Source organism: Poeciliopsis prolifica, unplaced genomic scaffold (assembly GCF_027474105.1).
Source record: "Poeciliopsis prolifica strain line A6 unplaced genomic scaffold, Auburn_PproV2 SCAFFOLD087, whole genome shotgun sequence".
NCBI lineage: Eukaryota > Metazoa > Chordata > Actinopteri > Cyprinodontiformes > Poeciliidae > Poeciliopsis > Poeciliopsis prolifica.
Window position 1 is genome coordinate 320,226 of NW_026562462.1, and position 18,249 is coordinate 338,474.

At 35.7% G+C, this 18,249-nt stretch overlaps 1 protein-coding gene across 1 annotated transcript in view; it reads left to right on the forward strand.

Moving 5' to 3' along the window:
* Positions 1-18,249, forward strand: part of LOC129353315 (glutamate receptor ionotropic, kainate 5-like) — a 177,649-nt gene that overhangs the window by 143,577 nt on the left and 15,823 nt on the right. The window contains exons 13-15 of the mRNA XM_055022595.1: positions 1,581-1,694; positions 12,100-12,209; positions 13,702-13,875. Coding sequence (XP_054878570.1) covers positions 1,581-1,694; positions 12,100-12,209; positions 13,702-13,875 — 398 coding nt within the window. The remainder of the gene's footprint in view (positions 1-1,580; positions 1,695-12,099; positions 12,210-13,701; positions 13,876-18,249) is intronic.

Genomic DNA, 18,249 nt, shown 5'->3' on the forward strand with positions numbered 1-18,249 from the left:
TGTTGTTATGAACCCCATATGTACATTTAAGACTCTTATTTTGCATTAGTTAAGTCATTTTGTAATTGTCATGACAGAGTCAGATAAACAACATCGCCTGTCAGAGGACACTCGGTTACATAAACCCTGAAGAAGCCTCCGCTATCTTGAAGCCATTTAACTGGAAGCATTTTGTGAGGCGGGAAAAAAATCAGTGACAGGTTGGCAGACAAAACTATGCATGATGTATAGACACTGTGATAGTACTGCAAGTGGCTGACTGTTATCGATCAGAAATTGTTGCCCCGAGCATCCAGGGGATACTAAATTTTTTTTAATTATTTGTTACAGTTTTAAATTTACTGATTGAAGCTGGAAACAGCAAAATAATTTGAGATAAACATGAGTCAAACTTCAATTGAAGTATATTCCGCTGATTAGAGATTGCTTTTAACTTTTTATGAGGAAAAAGAGGTGACAGCCTTTTGAAAATTGAGTTTATTTTTGTTTACACCTTTTCTTGTCCCTCTCAAAGCTGTTCCTCAATTTGTTTTTTAACTCACCTGTGTAGCTCCCCACCATAAATATCCCTTGTTTCACCAGTTCCTCCTTTGACAGATCTGTTGTTTCCTGTCAGCCCATTTTGTCTTTCTGCTTATCAATGTCCTAATACATCATGGACTTCCAAGACACACCTCTGCATGACCAGAAATCCTGACAAATTTCACTAAAAAATTCACCCGATCTTGTTTTCTTCCTTTCATGAACAGCAGAAAGTTTGCAGAAAAAAAAAAAAGCTCTCAGATTTATGTAATCTAATTGTATGTTAAGAATCCATGATCCTTATAACAACTTCTTGTGTTTGTAAGAGATTAATTAAATTCATTGTTGGAAAATTATTCTTTGAAAATGCAAAGAAGAAACTATTCTACACCATCAACCCTGCAGAGGGAGAAAATGTTGGTATCTGAAGGCAAAAGCTATTAGAACACCATTACAGAAAACATTGTTTCTGACAACTTTATGTTCCTCCCAAAGTGTTTTCTGGTAATGCAGAATAGTTAAACTTGAATGCAATTTGCAGGACGTTATTCTGATAATTATGTTAATTAGGAAAACAAACAGAGAAAACATTTCTATAAAGATTATGTTTGTTAGATTTTGCTCTTTTTGCTCTCATTATTTACTTAAGGACTAAACATTTCTGGTGGTATATCACTGAATAGAAATTTGCGTTAAGGCCCCAGTTCTTGTTTTTTTATTTTCTTCAGTTCAATTATTGTCTCCTGTTTTTTTACCCAGATATCTGCTTTCCTTGAAGTGACTTGACCCACTTGACTCTTCTTCCTTTCTTTTATGTTGTGTGGTTTTTGTTTTGTATTTTCTATGAGACCTCCACTGACACTCTCTGCTATTTCTGTTTTCCTCTACCTTATGTTTGAGATTCTTTATCTATTTTATTTTTCAATTTTGTTTGCACATGCACCATAAATCACAGAAAGAAGAGAATCCTTTTCCATTTTCATTCATTTATATTCTCCTGTACCTGGAAGTTACAAATACTGAACAATCATATCTGATATTTGTGTTTCTTGCCTTAGAAAGCTGACCTGGCCGTCGCCGGCTTCACCATCACCTCAGAGAGGGAGAAGGTAATTGATTTCTCCAAGCCATTCATGACTCTGGGAATCAGCATCCTCTACCAAGTGCATCTGGTGAGCTTGCCTTCACATTTTCAGTTTTGATTAAAGCTGCCATAGGTAACTTTTATAGATAAAATGCTTTTCACATATTTGGAAGCAGAGGAGCTTGATTTTACCTAAAGATTATCTGTCTGTTATACTGTCACACCAAAGGGACAGTTTTAAAACATACTGTATGTAGAAACAACATGTCGCTTATAAAGTTTAGATACTTGGATTTAATGTTTACTTTATACCTCAGTCGCAAAGAAAGCACTCCTGGGGTTCACAGTGGAATGGAGCCACACATAGTGCAAACCATGGTGGTTAGCAATGGCTTCTCTCCACTGGTGAAGTGTGCAGCAGAGCAGAGACGCATTCGGTGTAAATCCAAGGTCACACACTTTCTCAGTTTCTCTTTCGTTGTTGCTCTAAATGTCACTTTCATCTCAAGGCAAATTCACTCTTGAGCTTGTGCTTTCCTTTCAAAAACCAATATATTGGCTGCATTGCAGTGTTCAAAGTGTGTGGAAAAAGTATTGGCTTGTTGTTTGGAAATAGAACACGATGCATTGTTATGTTTTAGTGAAATACTAGGTTAGAATGTCAACATGTTTCTGCTGTTGTAGCAGTACATGTTGAATAAGGTAATTTTTTCATTTACCTTGCAAAGGAACTATTACTCCTGAAACTGTTTCATGATTTGTCATAATAAAAAAGATTTACAATTTAAATAGGAGATGCCATGATTTGTTTTCCCTTTCTATATGGCCTTTGTGGCAGAGTGACAAAAAAAGCATTTGTTGGAAGCAAGAAATAAGAAGTGTATATATATATATATATATATATATCTATATATATATATATATATATATATATATATATATTTTTTTTTTTCTACTAACTGGGTAAGGAACCCAACCAACTTGTGAAAGAAGGTGCAAAGCTGACATACTGAACAGAACATGCCAAATTGTCCCTTTCATGTGGTTTTTCTTCAGGGAAAGGAAAACCAGACAGAATTGATGAGAGGAGGGAGGAACTGACACTAAATAGAGATAAAATTGGAAAACAATTAAAACATACCTGTTGGGGTTTGCAAAACAGTTATCAATGGGTCACATGTTGTTCCTTTCAACAAGACAACAAGCCTGAACATACAGCCTGATCTGAGGCTTTCTAGTCTGGAAGTCATAGGATTGTCTTTCATCAATTTCCAAATCAAATTAGGAAGTAATTAAAGAACAAAAAAGTGGAAATATTTTAGAGTTTCCAGCCGCCATTCTTTATTCCCTTATCTAAGAGATTAAAAATAACTTTTTGGAAACAGATATGATTTCTGACATTGATTGGTAAAGAATGATACTAACAATCTTCTTGCAACATCAAAAATAAATGTATAAGCATTTTCTGTCATTTACAAAGTTTGCACACTCTAAACATTGAAATATTAAAGTTATGGGAGTTTTCTCCTTAATATCAATTTTGAAATTTAATAAGTTCACTTTTTTTTTTCATCCCGCCAGCAGAGTTGGGACTAAAATCCTACAGACTGGAGCATGGAGTGTCTGCACCTGATATCATTTTATGTCTGCAACCTCTCTGTGTGTTTGATTTGAGGAATTCAGAGGTTAAAAAAAGAGCTGCAGTTGCATCAGGGGCTTCCTTCTCAGCAGGAGCTGTGCTGCTGGAGGTGCCGACAGTCGCTCGACCGCTCGGGTCACACAGTCAAACTGAGTTTCCAACAAAGCAACAGAAAGTATTACTACAAACACCTACGAAGCAGAGGCGGGGTGCTTTTGGGGGGCAGATCAGATGAAAGCAAAGCTGAAAACACAGATAGAGGGCATGTTTTTATTTATTTTTTTATGCAGGGAAGGTATAGAGGCAGGAGCTGCTGCTTTAGATTGTGAGTTTTTAGCCTCTGATCGGGGATGGTAGACTTGGGCTTCCTGACTGGAATCTAAAATTTGGGTTTTTTTGCTTTCCCACTTCCTGAGTCTGACAAACCTGCAGATTCAAGACATGGGATTTGTGACAGTTCTGAAGTTTTCAAATGCTGCATGCTTTTTATGTACAAAAAAATATCTTTTGAAATTTCTTGTGGGATTTTCCTTTTTATTCTGTTTTGCAGTCATTTTTACTGAAGACAGATATAAAACAATTGCAGCGAATGCTGAATCTTTTATCTTTATTTATGTTGTTGATTTCATGGGTTCAGCTCCAGTGTTATAAAGAATTTAATAAACTTGTGTTTTACACTATGAAAACTGCCCCCCTAAAGGAAGTAGCAAAATTACTGTTTCCATTCAATGTTTGGAAATTGTCAGATTTATTCCATATTTATGGTGACATGCTTTCTACTTTCATCTCTTATTTTTTTCACTAGTTTCTAAAAAAATTTTTCCAAAACACTTGACATTTATGGCATAAATTTATGGACAGTAGATCCATTAAAAGACTCCAGAAACATTTGGCGCTTGAGTAAATAATGAGACAAAAGAGAGCAAAATCTGACTAAAATAATCTTTACAGAAATGCGTTCTTTGTTTGCTTTCTTAATGAATATAATTAGCAGAAGAACAATCATTAAGTTAATTAATGTTTAATTATTCTACTTTAAAAGAAAACGCTTTAGGAGGAGCACAAAGTTCTCAAAAAATGTTTTCTGTAATAAAAATCTATTATTGTCAAAACTAAAAAGAAAAACAATTTTCATAATAATAATGTCTTAAAACTACATTTGGCAAATAAGAAGCAACAATAATAGACAATGTGTATAACAAAAAATGTGCTGACATTTATATGCCTTAGTAATTATCATCAGCTACATTAAGACTAATTGATTTTTGTATAAAAACAATAAAATTCTACATTTTATATTATACATTTAAGATGCTGTCAAACTGGTATTTTAATTCAAGTTGATGATGCTGTCCGATATTTATTCCAGTCTGTGCATTTTGCATATCTTACTTTTTATGAACTGGAATAATGCGGCTCAGTTTGTGTTTACCTAAACAATGCAGCAGTTTCTCATTTACAGGTGAAGCAAAATGCAGCATCAGCTCTCCAGCAACTCCACCGAGGGAATACATCACACCGGTCCTGCTTGAATTATGCCTGCCCCCCCTTTGATTAAGCATTTTATTGATTACTTTTAAATCACTACAAGCTCATCCACACTCTTTATTTTGCCTCCACTTCCTTCCAGCTCTAAGCCTCTTATTGTGCCCTAGAATCCTTAAATCAGAGAATCAATTGTTGTTTAAAATGCCATGGCTCACAGTTAAACAAAGGGAGGCCATGATTTTAGTGTTTTAGATCCAAAACAGTGAAAACAGGCTGTAGTTACTATAGCTGCCACATTAAAAGTAGCTTTTTAAATTAGGTTATTAAAATCTGATTTATTTGTAATTAATAATATGGTTCTCTTCTGTATTTTTTTGTACCCAAAACTGGTAGAAATAGGCCTCAGGTCCCCTGTGACCTTTAAAGGAGAAGCTATAGACAACAAATGGCTGGATGGATTTAAATCTATGAAGAAACACACAAACTTCTAACATGTACTGAGGTCACAGTGCCCCAAGGAACACTCAAATCATTAGTGACGGGTTTTGTGCTCTTCGTCTGATTCTAGCTACAGTTGAGTTTTACAGAAAGCTTTTGAACTTCATAAGTGCTACAATTTGTTACATTTTCAAGCACATGCCTTTTTAAGCTAAAGTGAATTCAATCAGCTCAGATTTTCTACACTCCATATTCTGAAAAAAATATCCGTAGTACATTTTAAAATAAAAGTATGTTTTTCTTATTTTCTTTTTTTTTCAGCAAGAAACAGGAAAAAGCAAAAACAAATAAAACCCACTTGGCTCAATTTAGGCCTAAAGCAAGCAAAAATCAGGTGCAAAAATGAAAAAGGTTCTTTTTGAAGCGTCTCTACCGAAGAGGCTGATGCAATACAAAACAATAAGGCTGCAAGCTGCTTTGTAGATGGGCTCCTGTCTTCTTATTTCTTAGAGCTTTTAACATAAAAGGCTGAAAGGGGGATTTTCTGAGAAGACCATAATCAAAAGTCATGTAAGATTCCTCTAATCACTCCCTGGTCAAGATGCCGAATTCCTTGAAAAGAAGGATTGGACTAAAAAGCAGATGCAGAAAAAGGGTTTATGCCTAATCACATTAAAAGTGTACTGGATATAGAGTTTCTACAACTATCCTGCAATACCTTATTTATATCTGTAACATATGTTAACTTTGTTCATCAACTTTCTTTGACTATTTATCACATTAACTTAATTATTTCCTTAATTAAAGTAAACCGTATGCTTGAGTTTAGAACAATGAACGGTTGAATTTGTTTGAAAAGGAAAACAAGAAAAAAAAGCATTTACTATTTTTGTTTTAACAGCTTCCTACAAACTGATAAGCATCTTAAAGTGATGTTAATTTAAACATTAATTTAAGTGCTGGTATACAAAGAACTGGTATATAAAGACACGTTTATGTTTCCTTTATTTGCCTTCAGAACGGAGTTGTGATGTCATGATTGTCATGATTATCAGTCCCAATCTGATCACAAATCATCATGAAATAAATGTTATATATAAGTTTTAAAACTCAATGTCCTTAAAGCACAGTAACATAACGCTCTACATTTCATCAGTTATTAAGTTTCTTCTGTTGGGCTTTCTTAATGCATTTTTTTTTTTTTTCGCAGTCTGACCACACTTAGGCAGTAGGCCATTTGTTTCATCACAATTGTATCTCATCAGACATAATAAAGCCTCTGTCTTCATCCAAATATTGTGCCTTTTATCACATGTTGCATAATCCTGAAGAGGTCAAACAGATCCACCCTTTCAAATATTGAGGTTCACCGTGGACAAAGAATTAACCTTTAGTGATCACCTTCACACAAAAACATGCACAACATTATAGATTGTAGTTGCACATAAACTGAAATCACTCTGTTACCCTGTTCAGCCCATTCTACTCTGCTGCTCTCCCTGCTCTTTCAGGATACTGTCACCACCAAGAAACAAAACATCAAAATCTCACCCATTGCATCCAGGATTGTACACCTTCTCCCTCCAAGTCTGACTCACACAAATCACACACTCACCATAAGTTCACCACGCATTGCAAACAATACAGAACTCTGAGCTGGAAAAAGGATCATTTTAAGAAAAGTTTTGTCCCCTCAGCTATCATCAGATTGACTTTATCAGTTATCATCCTGTGGCAATCATTTATTTCCTTGTCTTTCTTGTGATGTTATGCAGATGGGGAGGTAGAAAAACAGAAAGAGGGATGAATTTCATATTTTAGAGGTCTGCGACGGAGTCTATATGGGACATGTTGGGAAATATTAATGTTGCTGTATATGCATGTAATGTTCCACTTTTTCTGATATGCCTAAGTTATTTGTATCCACGGATTGTAATGACATGTGAAAAAGAGTATCCCCATGGGATAATAAAGACTATCAATTTTAATATAAGTTGTTAATAATTCTCATAGCACATCTCCATAAGGTTACACTTAAATGTGTAAAGACAAATCTTGCAGAAAAAGTTACTTTCTTGTTTCGTGAACTTAATTTGATTTGAACATCGTAGAATGTAATAACTGCGTCACTCCCTTTTCCACAGAGTGATAATGGAGATATGTGAGCAAAACCACCGAGTCGTAGCAAGTGAAGTCTTTAACTTCCTTAAAATGGAAGTTCTGCACAAAAAAGGTGAAAGATGTTTAGAAAACCCAGGTTTTTTAGATGAAAAATGTAATGTGCACTAATTAAGCCCATACCAGCCAATTACAGGCAAACACATGGACACTCGAGACAGGCAACCACGCACATGCAACACTTAGACCTTAGGACAATTAATTTAACAGTTTTTTGGAGTACCAGGAGAAAACCCAACGATGCACAGGGAAAATCATGCAATTTTAAAAACAATTATTCAAACAATGTCTCCAATGAAAACAGGAAATCCAGATCATCATCACTGATTACTATAGTTTTTATCATATTCAAGGAAAAGATAACTTTTTTCACCTTTTTAGTGTTAAGTATAAAAGGGAACCTTAATCAGTTGGAACTGTGGAAAATCACATTGTGTACCTTTCAAAATTCTGCATCTTTCGGACCTGGGAAATGGAAACTAAATGGAAAAACAAAGCTTTTGTCTAGCAACAATTAATGATGATAGTCATTCTTTTAGTTACAATTATCATTAAAAGATTCACTTCTGTCTCCTTGCGGGAAGAACTATAATGGCTGCATGGTCCCTGTCTGCAGATAATGTACATCTGCAGCTCATTAGTATGCACCTCCACCATCTGTCCTCCATGTTTGATCCAGTCCACAGTGACAGCATCAGTTTATTGACTCAGTGATCAGTCAGCTGCTTAATGTGTGTACAGCAAAGCCCAGCTCACACAGTAGTGTCCCAGCTGCATTTTCTTAAGTGTTTATTTAGAGATTAAGTTGACAGAGAGCACGTTTTTACTCACAGTTACGGCCTGCAGCGGCAATTTATGCTCTCACACTGATGTGCTGTGAGAGATCCATCGTCTCAATCCAAGGCAGGAACTCCTGCCTCCAGGATGAGTCTGGACTGGATGATTTGAACCATAAATTCACTTTGTTAAACACCTTCTGACTGCACAACCCTGAGCAGATGAGGTGACAGGCCATGTTGATCTTGGCACACATATTGGCAGGGTCGTCTGCTAATGGACCACAAGGCAATAGTAACCTCAAGATTTCTATTGAACCTTCTTGATTATGTTAAGATGTTTTGCGTTTTCAATTTTTCAGTGTCTACTAAAGTTGAGAAGTTGAATTTCCTTTCCCAGCTGTTTGGACTGATGATAAACTAAAGGCTAAATGATCCTCACTATTGAAAGGGCTTAATCATACTTTATTTTGAATCATCGGCACAGAGCTTTTTAATCAATACAGCATTATAAAAGGTGTGAAAAATGACAAGCACCTCTGTTGCTTAGCAAACCATGTCCAAGCTGTCATATATATTTGGTGTGCATTAGGTTCGTTGCACAGGGACAAAACATTTTGAGTGACAGACTCAAAACGTTTCTCAGCCCTCTGAGTACCTATTGCTGCTAAAGTTTCCATGAGTTTAAGAGCTTTGGATTTGTTTCGAGGCCAATGAACAGTTTGTTTTAAGTAATCTGAAATGGTTTTGATTCTTTTTAATTCAAAATCTAGCTTAGTTTAATTTTTCAAACCTGAATGAAGAAGGGATTGCTTAAAATACAATCATGATTTTTATGTAAACTTGTTTTCCTTAGGTTTCTTTATTTGTTTGGTATTACCATTAACTCTTTAGATTCAAGTTAAATAAATTAGAATATAGAGACTAGCAGACTTGAACTGGATTGATTTACATTATTCATATTTTTTAATACAGTTATTTTGTTTTACATATTTAACCTGTTAAGAATAACAAAACAGAGACCATTCAGTTATTTTCAACAATGTTGTTTAAATCGTGTTTTGCCACCACAAATCCAATACTGTGTATCAAACTATTACCTTCATCCAAATTCATGTGAAAGTTGTTGAAGTAACAATTTGCAGAATTAATATAATTTTGTTTTGACAACAAATGCTACTTTTCCTCCAGTTTCCATACATCTTTTTTCATCCTGTTGCTTATTTGCCTTAATACTCACTGATTTCTAAATCCCTAAAACACTGGAACATGTTACACATTGTAAGCTCAAAATGATAACATCTTTACTGTAACCAATTCTAAGGGTATTGTGTATGGAAAGATGCCAGACTGCAGAATCTGTTGCTATAGCAGTATCATCTCAGATAAACTGGTAAAGGAATCAGTCCAGCAACACATTGGCAGCTAGTTACACATTAATTTGCCTATTTTTAAAACCAGATGCTTGTAGAAGAGAGAGAAGGACGAGGAACAAGAGACAGTGCAGAAAATCTCATAGCTGGGCAAAAAATATCAGTCACACTGCATGATTTCCTCACAAAATGTCTGACACCGCTTGATATTTGTCACTGCTTAATATTTTTTCATCGCTCAACTTTGAAGAGTGCTAAATTGCCAATCAGTGCGTCTGTCATCCTGAATAACCACAAACCAGTGATTTACCCCCACAACCAGAGCCTTTCTTCTATTTTTTTCCACAACAAAAGATTTCTGTTGAAACGCCTTTAAGGGTTTTTTTTCTTGGACTTGAGGACTACAGCATGCAGCATGTTGTAAAAGTGATGATTTATTGATGTGATCATAACATCACAAAGTCATCCGGCATGTGTTTTTGTTTTATGAGTTTAAATTAAAAGATTAAGCAACAGAATAGCCTATAAAGCTGTACTCTGAAGCTGCTTGTGGATTCAGTGCTTCACATAAAATATTCCTCTTCTAGAAAGTTATGTATAGAAGTACAAAAGCTTAAAAATACCCACATCTGTCTTGTGTGGACTCAATAACAGACAGAACCCTAATATAATCTTTTTTTGCACACTGTTTGTTCCAGCACTGTAACACTTGCAGTGAAGAATTTTACTGGACTAGAATCAGGTCTCCTGAACAGCATTTTTTAAATTAATTAATTTATTTTTTTTACTTCATAGCCTTGCGTCTCTTGCCAATATCTAAGCCCTATATTACTCACCCAAAACAAAATGGGAGAAACTGGGGCCTTGAATCTTTTTGTATACTATTTAGCCTGGAGCTTTTTAGGACTGGTGCTGACTTTACTGACACTCGTTGGAAGCATTTAGCAGACTTCACACAGTTAAAGCTCGACAGAGACATTAAAGGCTTTATATCACATCTCACAGATAAGCTGAAGTAATCTTCGCCTGAAAAGCACACCCTGAGGTGGAGAATAACAGCAGTTTACTGTTGGGCTGATTTCAGAATTTTATTTTTCTATTGATGGCAACGCCAACGTCTGTCAGCTGCAAACAGATTTCTGATATTTCATATGGCTGCCGAGCAGCTGGGACTCTTTAAGCTCTTGAAGTGGAGGGCCCACAGCTGTCTGCTTGTTGGGGCTGCTACTGTAGAATGCCGCTGATATGTGGGCTCTGACTGATCAGATTTCTATTTTATTTTATTTATTTATTTATTTGCAGGGGAAAGAATCGGTAAGGTCTGGTTTCCTACCTTGAGAAAGAAACACAGATGCTTCCAGTCCTCATGTCAGCATCCACAGTTCACAGTTCTGAATAAGTATTTTTTCTAAGCTATATCAATGATCAGTTGTTCCTGAAATGCTTGGAAGCTGAAGAGATACAGCAGCACATTGCACCAGCCTCCTGGTTGAATAGCCTAAATAACATTAAAAACAATGAATATCTCTTTTGATGAGCTTATATGCATATTTATTAAACGATTAAGCATCAAAAGTGCTTAATTGTTAAAAATGTTTATTTTGTCAGTTCATGGTGATTAAATTGTGATTTGTTTTGATTGATTTCCAACCCTGCAATTTAATTTAAGCTAAAATTTGAATTCAATTTGCGGCAATAAATAAAGTTTACCTTTTAAAGTTAAACGTTGTAACTCATGTTTTAATAAAATTAAATGCCATCTCTCTATTTTAAGTTCCACTCTTTTATCTTCACAATAAATTATACCTTTTTCAGATATGTAGTTTTTTGTGTATTGTTTAAAAAGCAAAAAAGAAATGTTATTTTTTTTCTACGTGTAACATTTCAATGAACTCACTGTAAATTCAGCAAGTTTCTAAGCTAAAAAGAACAAACAAACAAAAGCGAGTAATTTAATGTTAGATTAGCTTTTTGATTTGCAAAGCAATCAATACAATACATTTGTGTCTGGCAGCAAATAATCTGATTTAAACACATTAGAAACATGCTGCATGTGTCTACAAAGCTTATGAGCACATTAAAGATTGTAATCTTTTTAATTGGCTAAGCTCTTGACTGGCACACACATTAGTGAAGACATCTCCATGTTTATCAGCACCCTTGCCCCCTGGTGCTGAACAGCCTGAGTTAATTTTTACTGCTGCTTCCATCAGCACTCATTGTGTTGCTGCTCTCCTATTCAAAGAACCTGAGGGACGACATTGTCTTACACTGTCTCCAAGTTATTTTGATGTTATTAGATAAGGAAGATAAAGTTTAGAAATTACTAAGGTGGAAACAAATTGTAAAGATCTCATTAAAGGTTCTGTCTTTAACCTGTCCTTACATTTTTCCCTTCCATCCAGTGGAATTAAATTTTATTGTACTGCTTTTTATTTTAAATGATTGTCGGTCATAATCAAGGCAGACTTCAGTCAGAGAAAACGACATTTTGAGACTTGGCCCCAACACTGCTTTCTTTGAGGCTAAGCACATGAAGGCAAAGTGAGAGGGAAAAAATGCTGTCAATCCTCAGAGCGTTTCTTTGTGCTTCTCTTTCAGGCTCGAAAACCAGGTTACTTTTCCTTTCTCGACCCGTTTTCTCCTGCTGTTTGGCTTTTCATGCTGCTGGCCTACCTTGCTGTTAGCTGTGTTCTCTTCCTCGCCGCCAGGTATGACACCTTTCTAATAATTTCACATCAGAAAACATGATACGTTGCACATTTTGAGTTTTGCCTGTTTCGGAAGAACTTGTCAATGGGCTTGTCTTACTGGGTTCTTGAGGGTTCATTGCTAATCACGATCACAAAAAGAAGCCTAAAATGAGAAATATCAAATATCTTGAATATCAAAAAGTGAACCACATTCCACTCGGAAAAAGAAATGCTTTCATGTATTTGTGCCTAAAAATTTTAGAATTGCACCCATTAAGCCAAAGAATATAATGAGAGTTTGGTAGCTGTTTAATGACGCTTCAAGTTTTTCATTTTTGTACTCTTCTGTGAATCAGCATTAGTCCTTCTGCTTCTGCTTTTTTGATGTACTGAGATGTTTAAAATTTTAATGGCCCTTTTATATAATAAGCGGAATAATGATTACTTTTATTTGGGAAATGAATATCTAAAACATCTTGGTCTGAGTAATTGATTGTTCCCATGTTATTTTGTGAAATAACTGCAAAACCAATTTTTTTGTTTCAGTGCCATCAGCCACACCTGATGAGCACCAGACCTACAGAATGAAGAAATTACCACAATATGAAGTGATCTAAAATGCCCCAATTAGAAAAAGAAATAAATAATGCATATAAAGAGAAATACAAAGTTAAAGATAAATATAAAAGCCCTTTCTAAGGCTTTGGGAATCCAGTGAACTACAATGAAGCCACTAAATAGTAACAGAGGTGAACTTTCCCAGTGGCAGCGCCACAGAACGTACTGTAGAGCATGTGAACGACTTGGTCACCACAGGACCCAGAGCAACATCTACAGCAATGAAGGCCTCACTTCCTTCACTTGATAGCTTATAATTAAACAATAAAAGCTGAGATGGGAAAAATATAATCCATTTGAGAGCTGAAAGGCAAAACAACATAAATGATCTCAGACTTCAGGAAAAAATTTCTGTAGACTGCAGAGAAAAAGCACACCATGCTGAAATTCAAATGTGAGTTTTAGTACACTTATAGGCAATGCTTTGCTGCTTCAGTGCCTCAAAAAATCACTATAACAAGTTGAAGAATTAATCCTGATCAAAACTCTAAAGGTTTTGGGTTGGAAGTGAACATCAGCTTGTGAGCTTAATCTCTAGTATTTTGTGTTAAGCCTTTACTATTTTATGAAAACTTCTTTTCTGATATATTCTTTGTTTTTTGGTAGATTTTTTTTTAATCAAACAATTAATTTTATATGACTACCCTTAAAAGATTAATACATGACAGTCTTTTTTCTGTCTAATGTCAAAATGTGTTAGATAAACATTTAAATAAGACAAAAGAGCAACTTCTTTCTGTTTTCTATGGTTTGAATGTTTTTAAGTCACCCTATCATTTGACTACAAACATTTTGGGAAAAAATTCCTAAACTGATCACCAATGTATCCCTTTTTACAAAGTAATGCATACCTTTTAACATAGTTTTGCATGTTTGCTCTTTTTTCTTTAAGGCTCAGTCCTTATGAGTGGTACAACCCTCACCCATGTTTACGGGAGCGGCGGGACATCCTGGAGAACCAGTACACACTGGGAAACAGCCTGTGGTTCCCAGTTGGAGGCTTCATGCAGCAAGGCTCAGAGATTATGCCGCGGGCCCTGTCCACCCGCTGCGTCAGCGGAGTCTGGTTGGTACCAAGACTGTAACATTTTTCATGGTTGGCATTCATTACAGCAACTTATTGACCTAAAGGTGCAAGTTATATTTCTGTAGCACTATTAGCTTTTCTTGACAGGCACTAGACAGGAAATGGCCAGAGAGCGAATTGGAGAAGACATGCAGCAAAAGTCTCAGTCGGGGCTCAAACCTCACATGGTCCGCTCTACTTAAATTTAAGAATATTTTTGGCTGATGTAACACTTAAGTAAACCTGCATTGGCATTTTGACTAATTTGATCTCCACGTTACTGATGCAATCATTTAATAGTCCCAAGCACTATCTGGTCTGAAAACAAAAAAGAAATTAAGAAGTTTATTTTAGTGAGATGTCACTTTTATGCTTTTCAAATTTTCAGCAACTTTACTGACACATTTGCAATTATGCTTTTCAAAAATGAAACCTTTAATTAGTCACACCTATTTTTTTTGCTCTGCAAGCATTTTTGACATCTAGTCTCATGTTAATGTGCAATTACAGTAGCAATAAATTGTCCCAAATTTCTGCTTTAAAGTTAAGGAAGAAGACTGTTCTTTGAACAATCTTTTGTCAAGACTGGAGCAAACAGAGACGGGTCTTTGACCAATCCTCTCTACAGAACCTCTCTCATTCTTGATTCTTTTTTTTATGGACTACCCTGAAGTATTGCAAAATCTTTTATGTTATTCCAACTAAATAAGTGCATGGTTTCACATTAAAGTTCTTCTAATGTATGGCAAGCACAATATCTTTACATTTGTGTTGGTAGGAGCAAAAGAATATTTTTCCATTTTGCCTCCGAAGCAGGAACAGTTGGTATGGAAACTGTGATTCTGAACCCACTTGTCACATTGAGTTTGGAAATGTTAATTTTGTAAGGTATATAATTCATCCAACACTCGAATGTCCATACTTATAATTCTGAGATTATGCTACCACAATAGAAAATTAATCTTAATAAAAGATTGTCTTCTAAGGTGTTTGCACATTTTTTCTAGAGGTCTAGAGGATAATAAGTGTCATTGGATCAGTATTTGATCAGTCCCTGCTTCCATTTGGCACAGAAAGTTATTAATTTTACTCACCAGCTTCTAAACATGAAAGGGAGAGTAACACTCTCCCTTTTTTGTAAAATGCTCACAACACATGGAATACGAAGCAGATATCAAGTATTCTTTGTGTCTTGGAAATTATATTGAGAGATGTGTGTTTTCTCTAGGCATGAAAGGTTGACACACAAACATGTCGCAACAGCTTGCAATTATTACACAGAGAGCATTTGTCATGTTTGCTGTGTGTCCTCTGGAGCTGAAAACCACTTTGACTGCCTCACCTCTTGAAACAAGTGAACTGGCAAAATTATGCCATCATGTAAGATCACTAAAATGTCATTGCTCGTAATGAATCACAAATAACTGTTTCGGGGAGTAAAAATCCAGAAAAATACTAAGTAATGTCTAACATTTGCAGTAATATTTGTCGATGTGCCGGAACAAAGTGGTGATAATGAACAGCATCTCCTAGTGGTCATTGCCGTTATAACATGAGTCAAGGAGGAATTAAAGACACAAGGTTGCCTCAGAAAGCAAGGAAAGAAGAATAACTGACAAGAAGAAACGCCAGAGCGGACCTCGATATTGCTCTTCCTTCTCCCTCCTCCCATCTGCCCATTCCTTCCTCTTCAGCAACATTAGCTGAAGGTGAACAGATGGTATCGACTCTAATGTGAAAATGATGATGTCAGTTTTTCCTCAGGTTTTTATTTCCACTCCTCTGACTCTCTGTCCTCTCTCTAATTCAACCTAGTTTCTATTCCAAACTTTTAGCAAAATAATTTGCTGACAGATTATTAATGATCTCTTAGTAGATGATATAATGCAGACGCTAGTTTTACTTCTTTGTGTTTGAAAACGTTTCGGTTTCTACTTTTAAAACTTTTAATCTGAAAAAAAATTACTGCATTCTTTTGTAGAATTGTTTCATTTTCTCAAAATTGTTGGGAAAAAAAATTAAATATGGGTTTTCTGATTTTATGTTATTAGAAGCCTTTTGTCTTCTAATAAGGGTTTATCTTATTTTTAAGGGACAGTGCAGAATTGTTTTTCAGAGTTTTCAGTCAGTTAAAAAATTGGGTTTCAGTTTGTAATTTGCATTTTGGACTGAGTAGCGTTGACTTTCATATCTCTCCTCCCTCAGTCCCAGTAGCTGCAGCTTGACAGATGGTAGAGCAATACTGGAGGGGCTGGAGGGTCCATCGACGGATTTTCCCTGACAGCTCTCTGCCTAGTCTGGCACTTAGTCTCATAAAAGCTAATGATAGCCGTGGCACAAGTTGCAACATCCTTAGGTCTGTCTCTGTATGTCTGAGTGGCTTGTTGGCTGCCATGTCCACGTTGCATAACAATTAAAAGAGATGGAACAATGGACAAATTCAGTCATATCCAGGCTGTAAACGGAAAGAAAACAAAACTGATGCTTGTAAATTTCCTAACCCTTCAAAACTGTCTTATAAAAGCAGTAAATTAGAAGAGGGCCATTTGGTTGATGAGTCTTCTAGTTTAGTTCTGACTTCAAAAGGGCCATAAGCTGGTTTTGTCTTTTCCAGGAAAGGCTCACTTTGAGAGTCCCAGTAAATAACTTTTGGACCTGCTGTGCGAGTTTCTCCCCAGCTGTTCAGTGTATCTTCGCTTTCATTCATTTAGTTTCACCTTGCGCTTCAAAGGGTTCAATTCTGCACATGTTGACTTTGGTTGAACTCGTCCTTCTGTCTGACTCTAATTAAGCTGCTTTTGTAAATGTTTGTCCATTTACCTTAAGATGGTATAGAACTGGTTTGTTCTGGCTTTAGAAATAAAGCAAATCAATAAAAAAACACTGTTCATATTTTATTGGGAGTTGACCTGCAGTGGAGTCTGTAGCTGAGATTGCGCACGACTTTTTTGTTGTCAGTTTTCAAAATGATAATAATGACAGAGACAATAGTATTTCATTCTCATTTACTATAGTTAATATTCAAGTCCAAACATCTGAACAGAGAAACCACATCGTGACATCATACATAAACCAGATGAATACATGTAATCTGTTCTCCACAGTGACAAAAACCACTGACTGCACAGAACAATGAAGCAAATGCACTAAATTATGAACGATTCACCTGGTCTGCATGAACCAGAATTGTTAACTCACTTGTGTATTGTTAATTATCTTAAGGGTGCTTGATTCAGTGGCTGTTGTCATGAGATTGGAGACTCATGACTTATGAGTCCCAATTGGATAAATTGATTCAATTGAATAAATTGATTCAATTTATCCAATTGTACAAATTTATATTCAGTTTTGATAGTCCAAAGCTATAATATGGTAAAGTCAGGTAATGCCGGTTGGCAAAAATTTCTCTATTGTGTTTATAGCAACCATGTATATGTCATGTGGAAAGAAATAACTTTTTAAATCATTTTTAGGAGGCACAGAAAGAGAAAACCATTGTTCTCTATGAAAAACCTCAAGGCCAAACTAAAGCTTACCAGTGATGACAACCCAAACTTAAGGAATAATGATGAGTTGAATAAACAGCAGCTCTAATTCATCATATCAACAGATCAGTGCAGAAATCCCTCCACAGTATATTGGTGGCACAAATAATTCAAGACTTATTAGCTTTTCCTTTCTGACAGAGAGATAAAATCATTTAGATCACGCTCACGTCTGCCTGTCAGCCTAATAGTCCCAGCTGGAAAACACAGAAAAACAGCTCAAAAGGTTACCGATTAATATTTTATATCTTGCCATTTATATTGCTGCCACAAACAATAATATATAAAGGAAATATGTGCTGAGAATTGTCATTCAGCTGTTCATCTGAGCTGCAGCAACCAATAATTCAGAAATCCACGTTGGTTTAGCTTCTATTTAAATGTTTATTCTCACAAATGGCAGAGTCATAGTTGCAAATTAGCCCAATTTAAACTCAGCATTATGTTAAATTTATTTAATAATAAATGCATGTTGAACAAAAAGTAATTAAATCTTCCTAACATTATTCTGAGAGTTGTATGTGTATAATTATTGTAATTATGTTGGTGTGTAGCATTTTTCTACATAAATTTCTGGGAATATTTGCATGTGGCACTTGCTTTGCTTCTACTTTCCCCAACTCCCTCCATTTTTCTTTCAGAAATTTGGCTCCATCTTTAATATATTTCTTCATAACTTTGCTTTCATTTTCTGTGCAGCAGAGGCATCCTGCTCATCTCTGCTGCAGTGCGAGTTCATGTTTAGGTTGATGATTTTTACCTAAAACTCCTGACATTTCCTGCAGTGCCTTCCATCTGCTTCCCCATACTGCCTTCCTCTTTCTGCTCT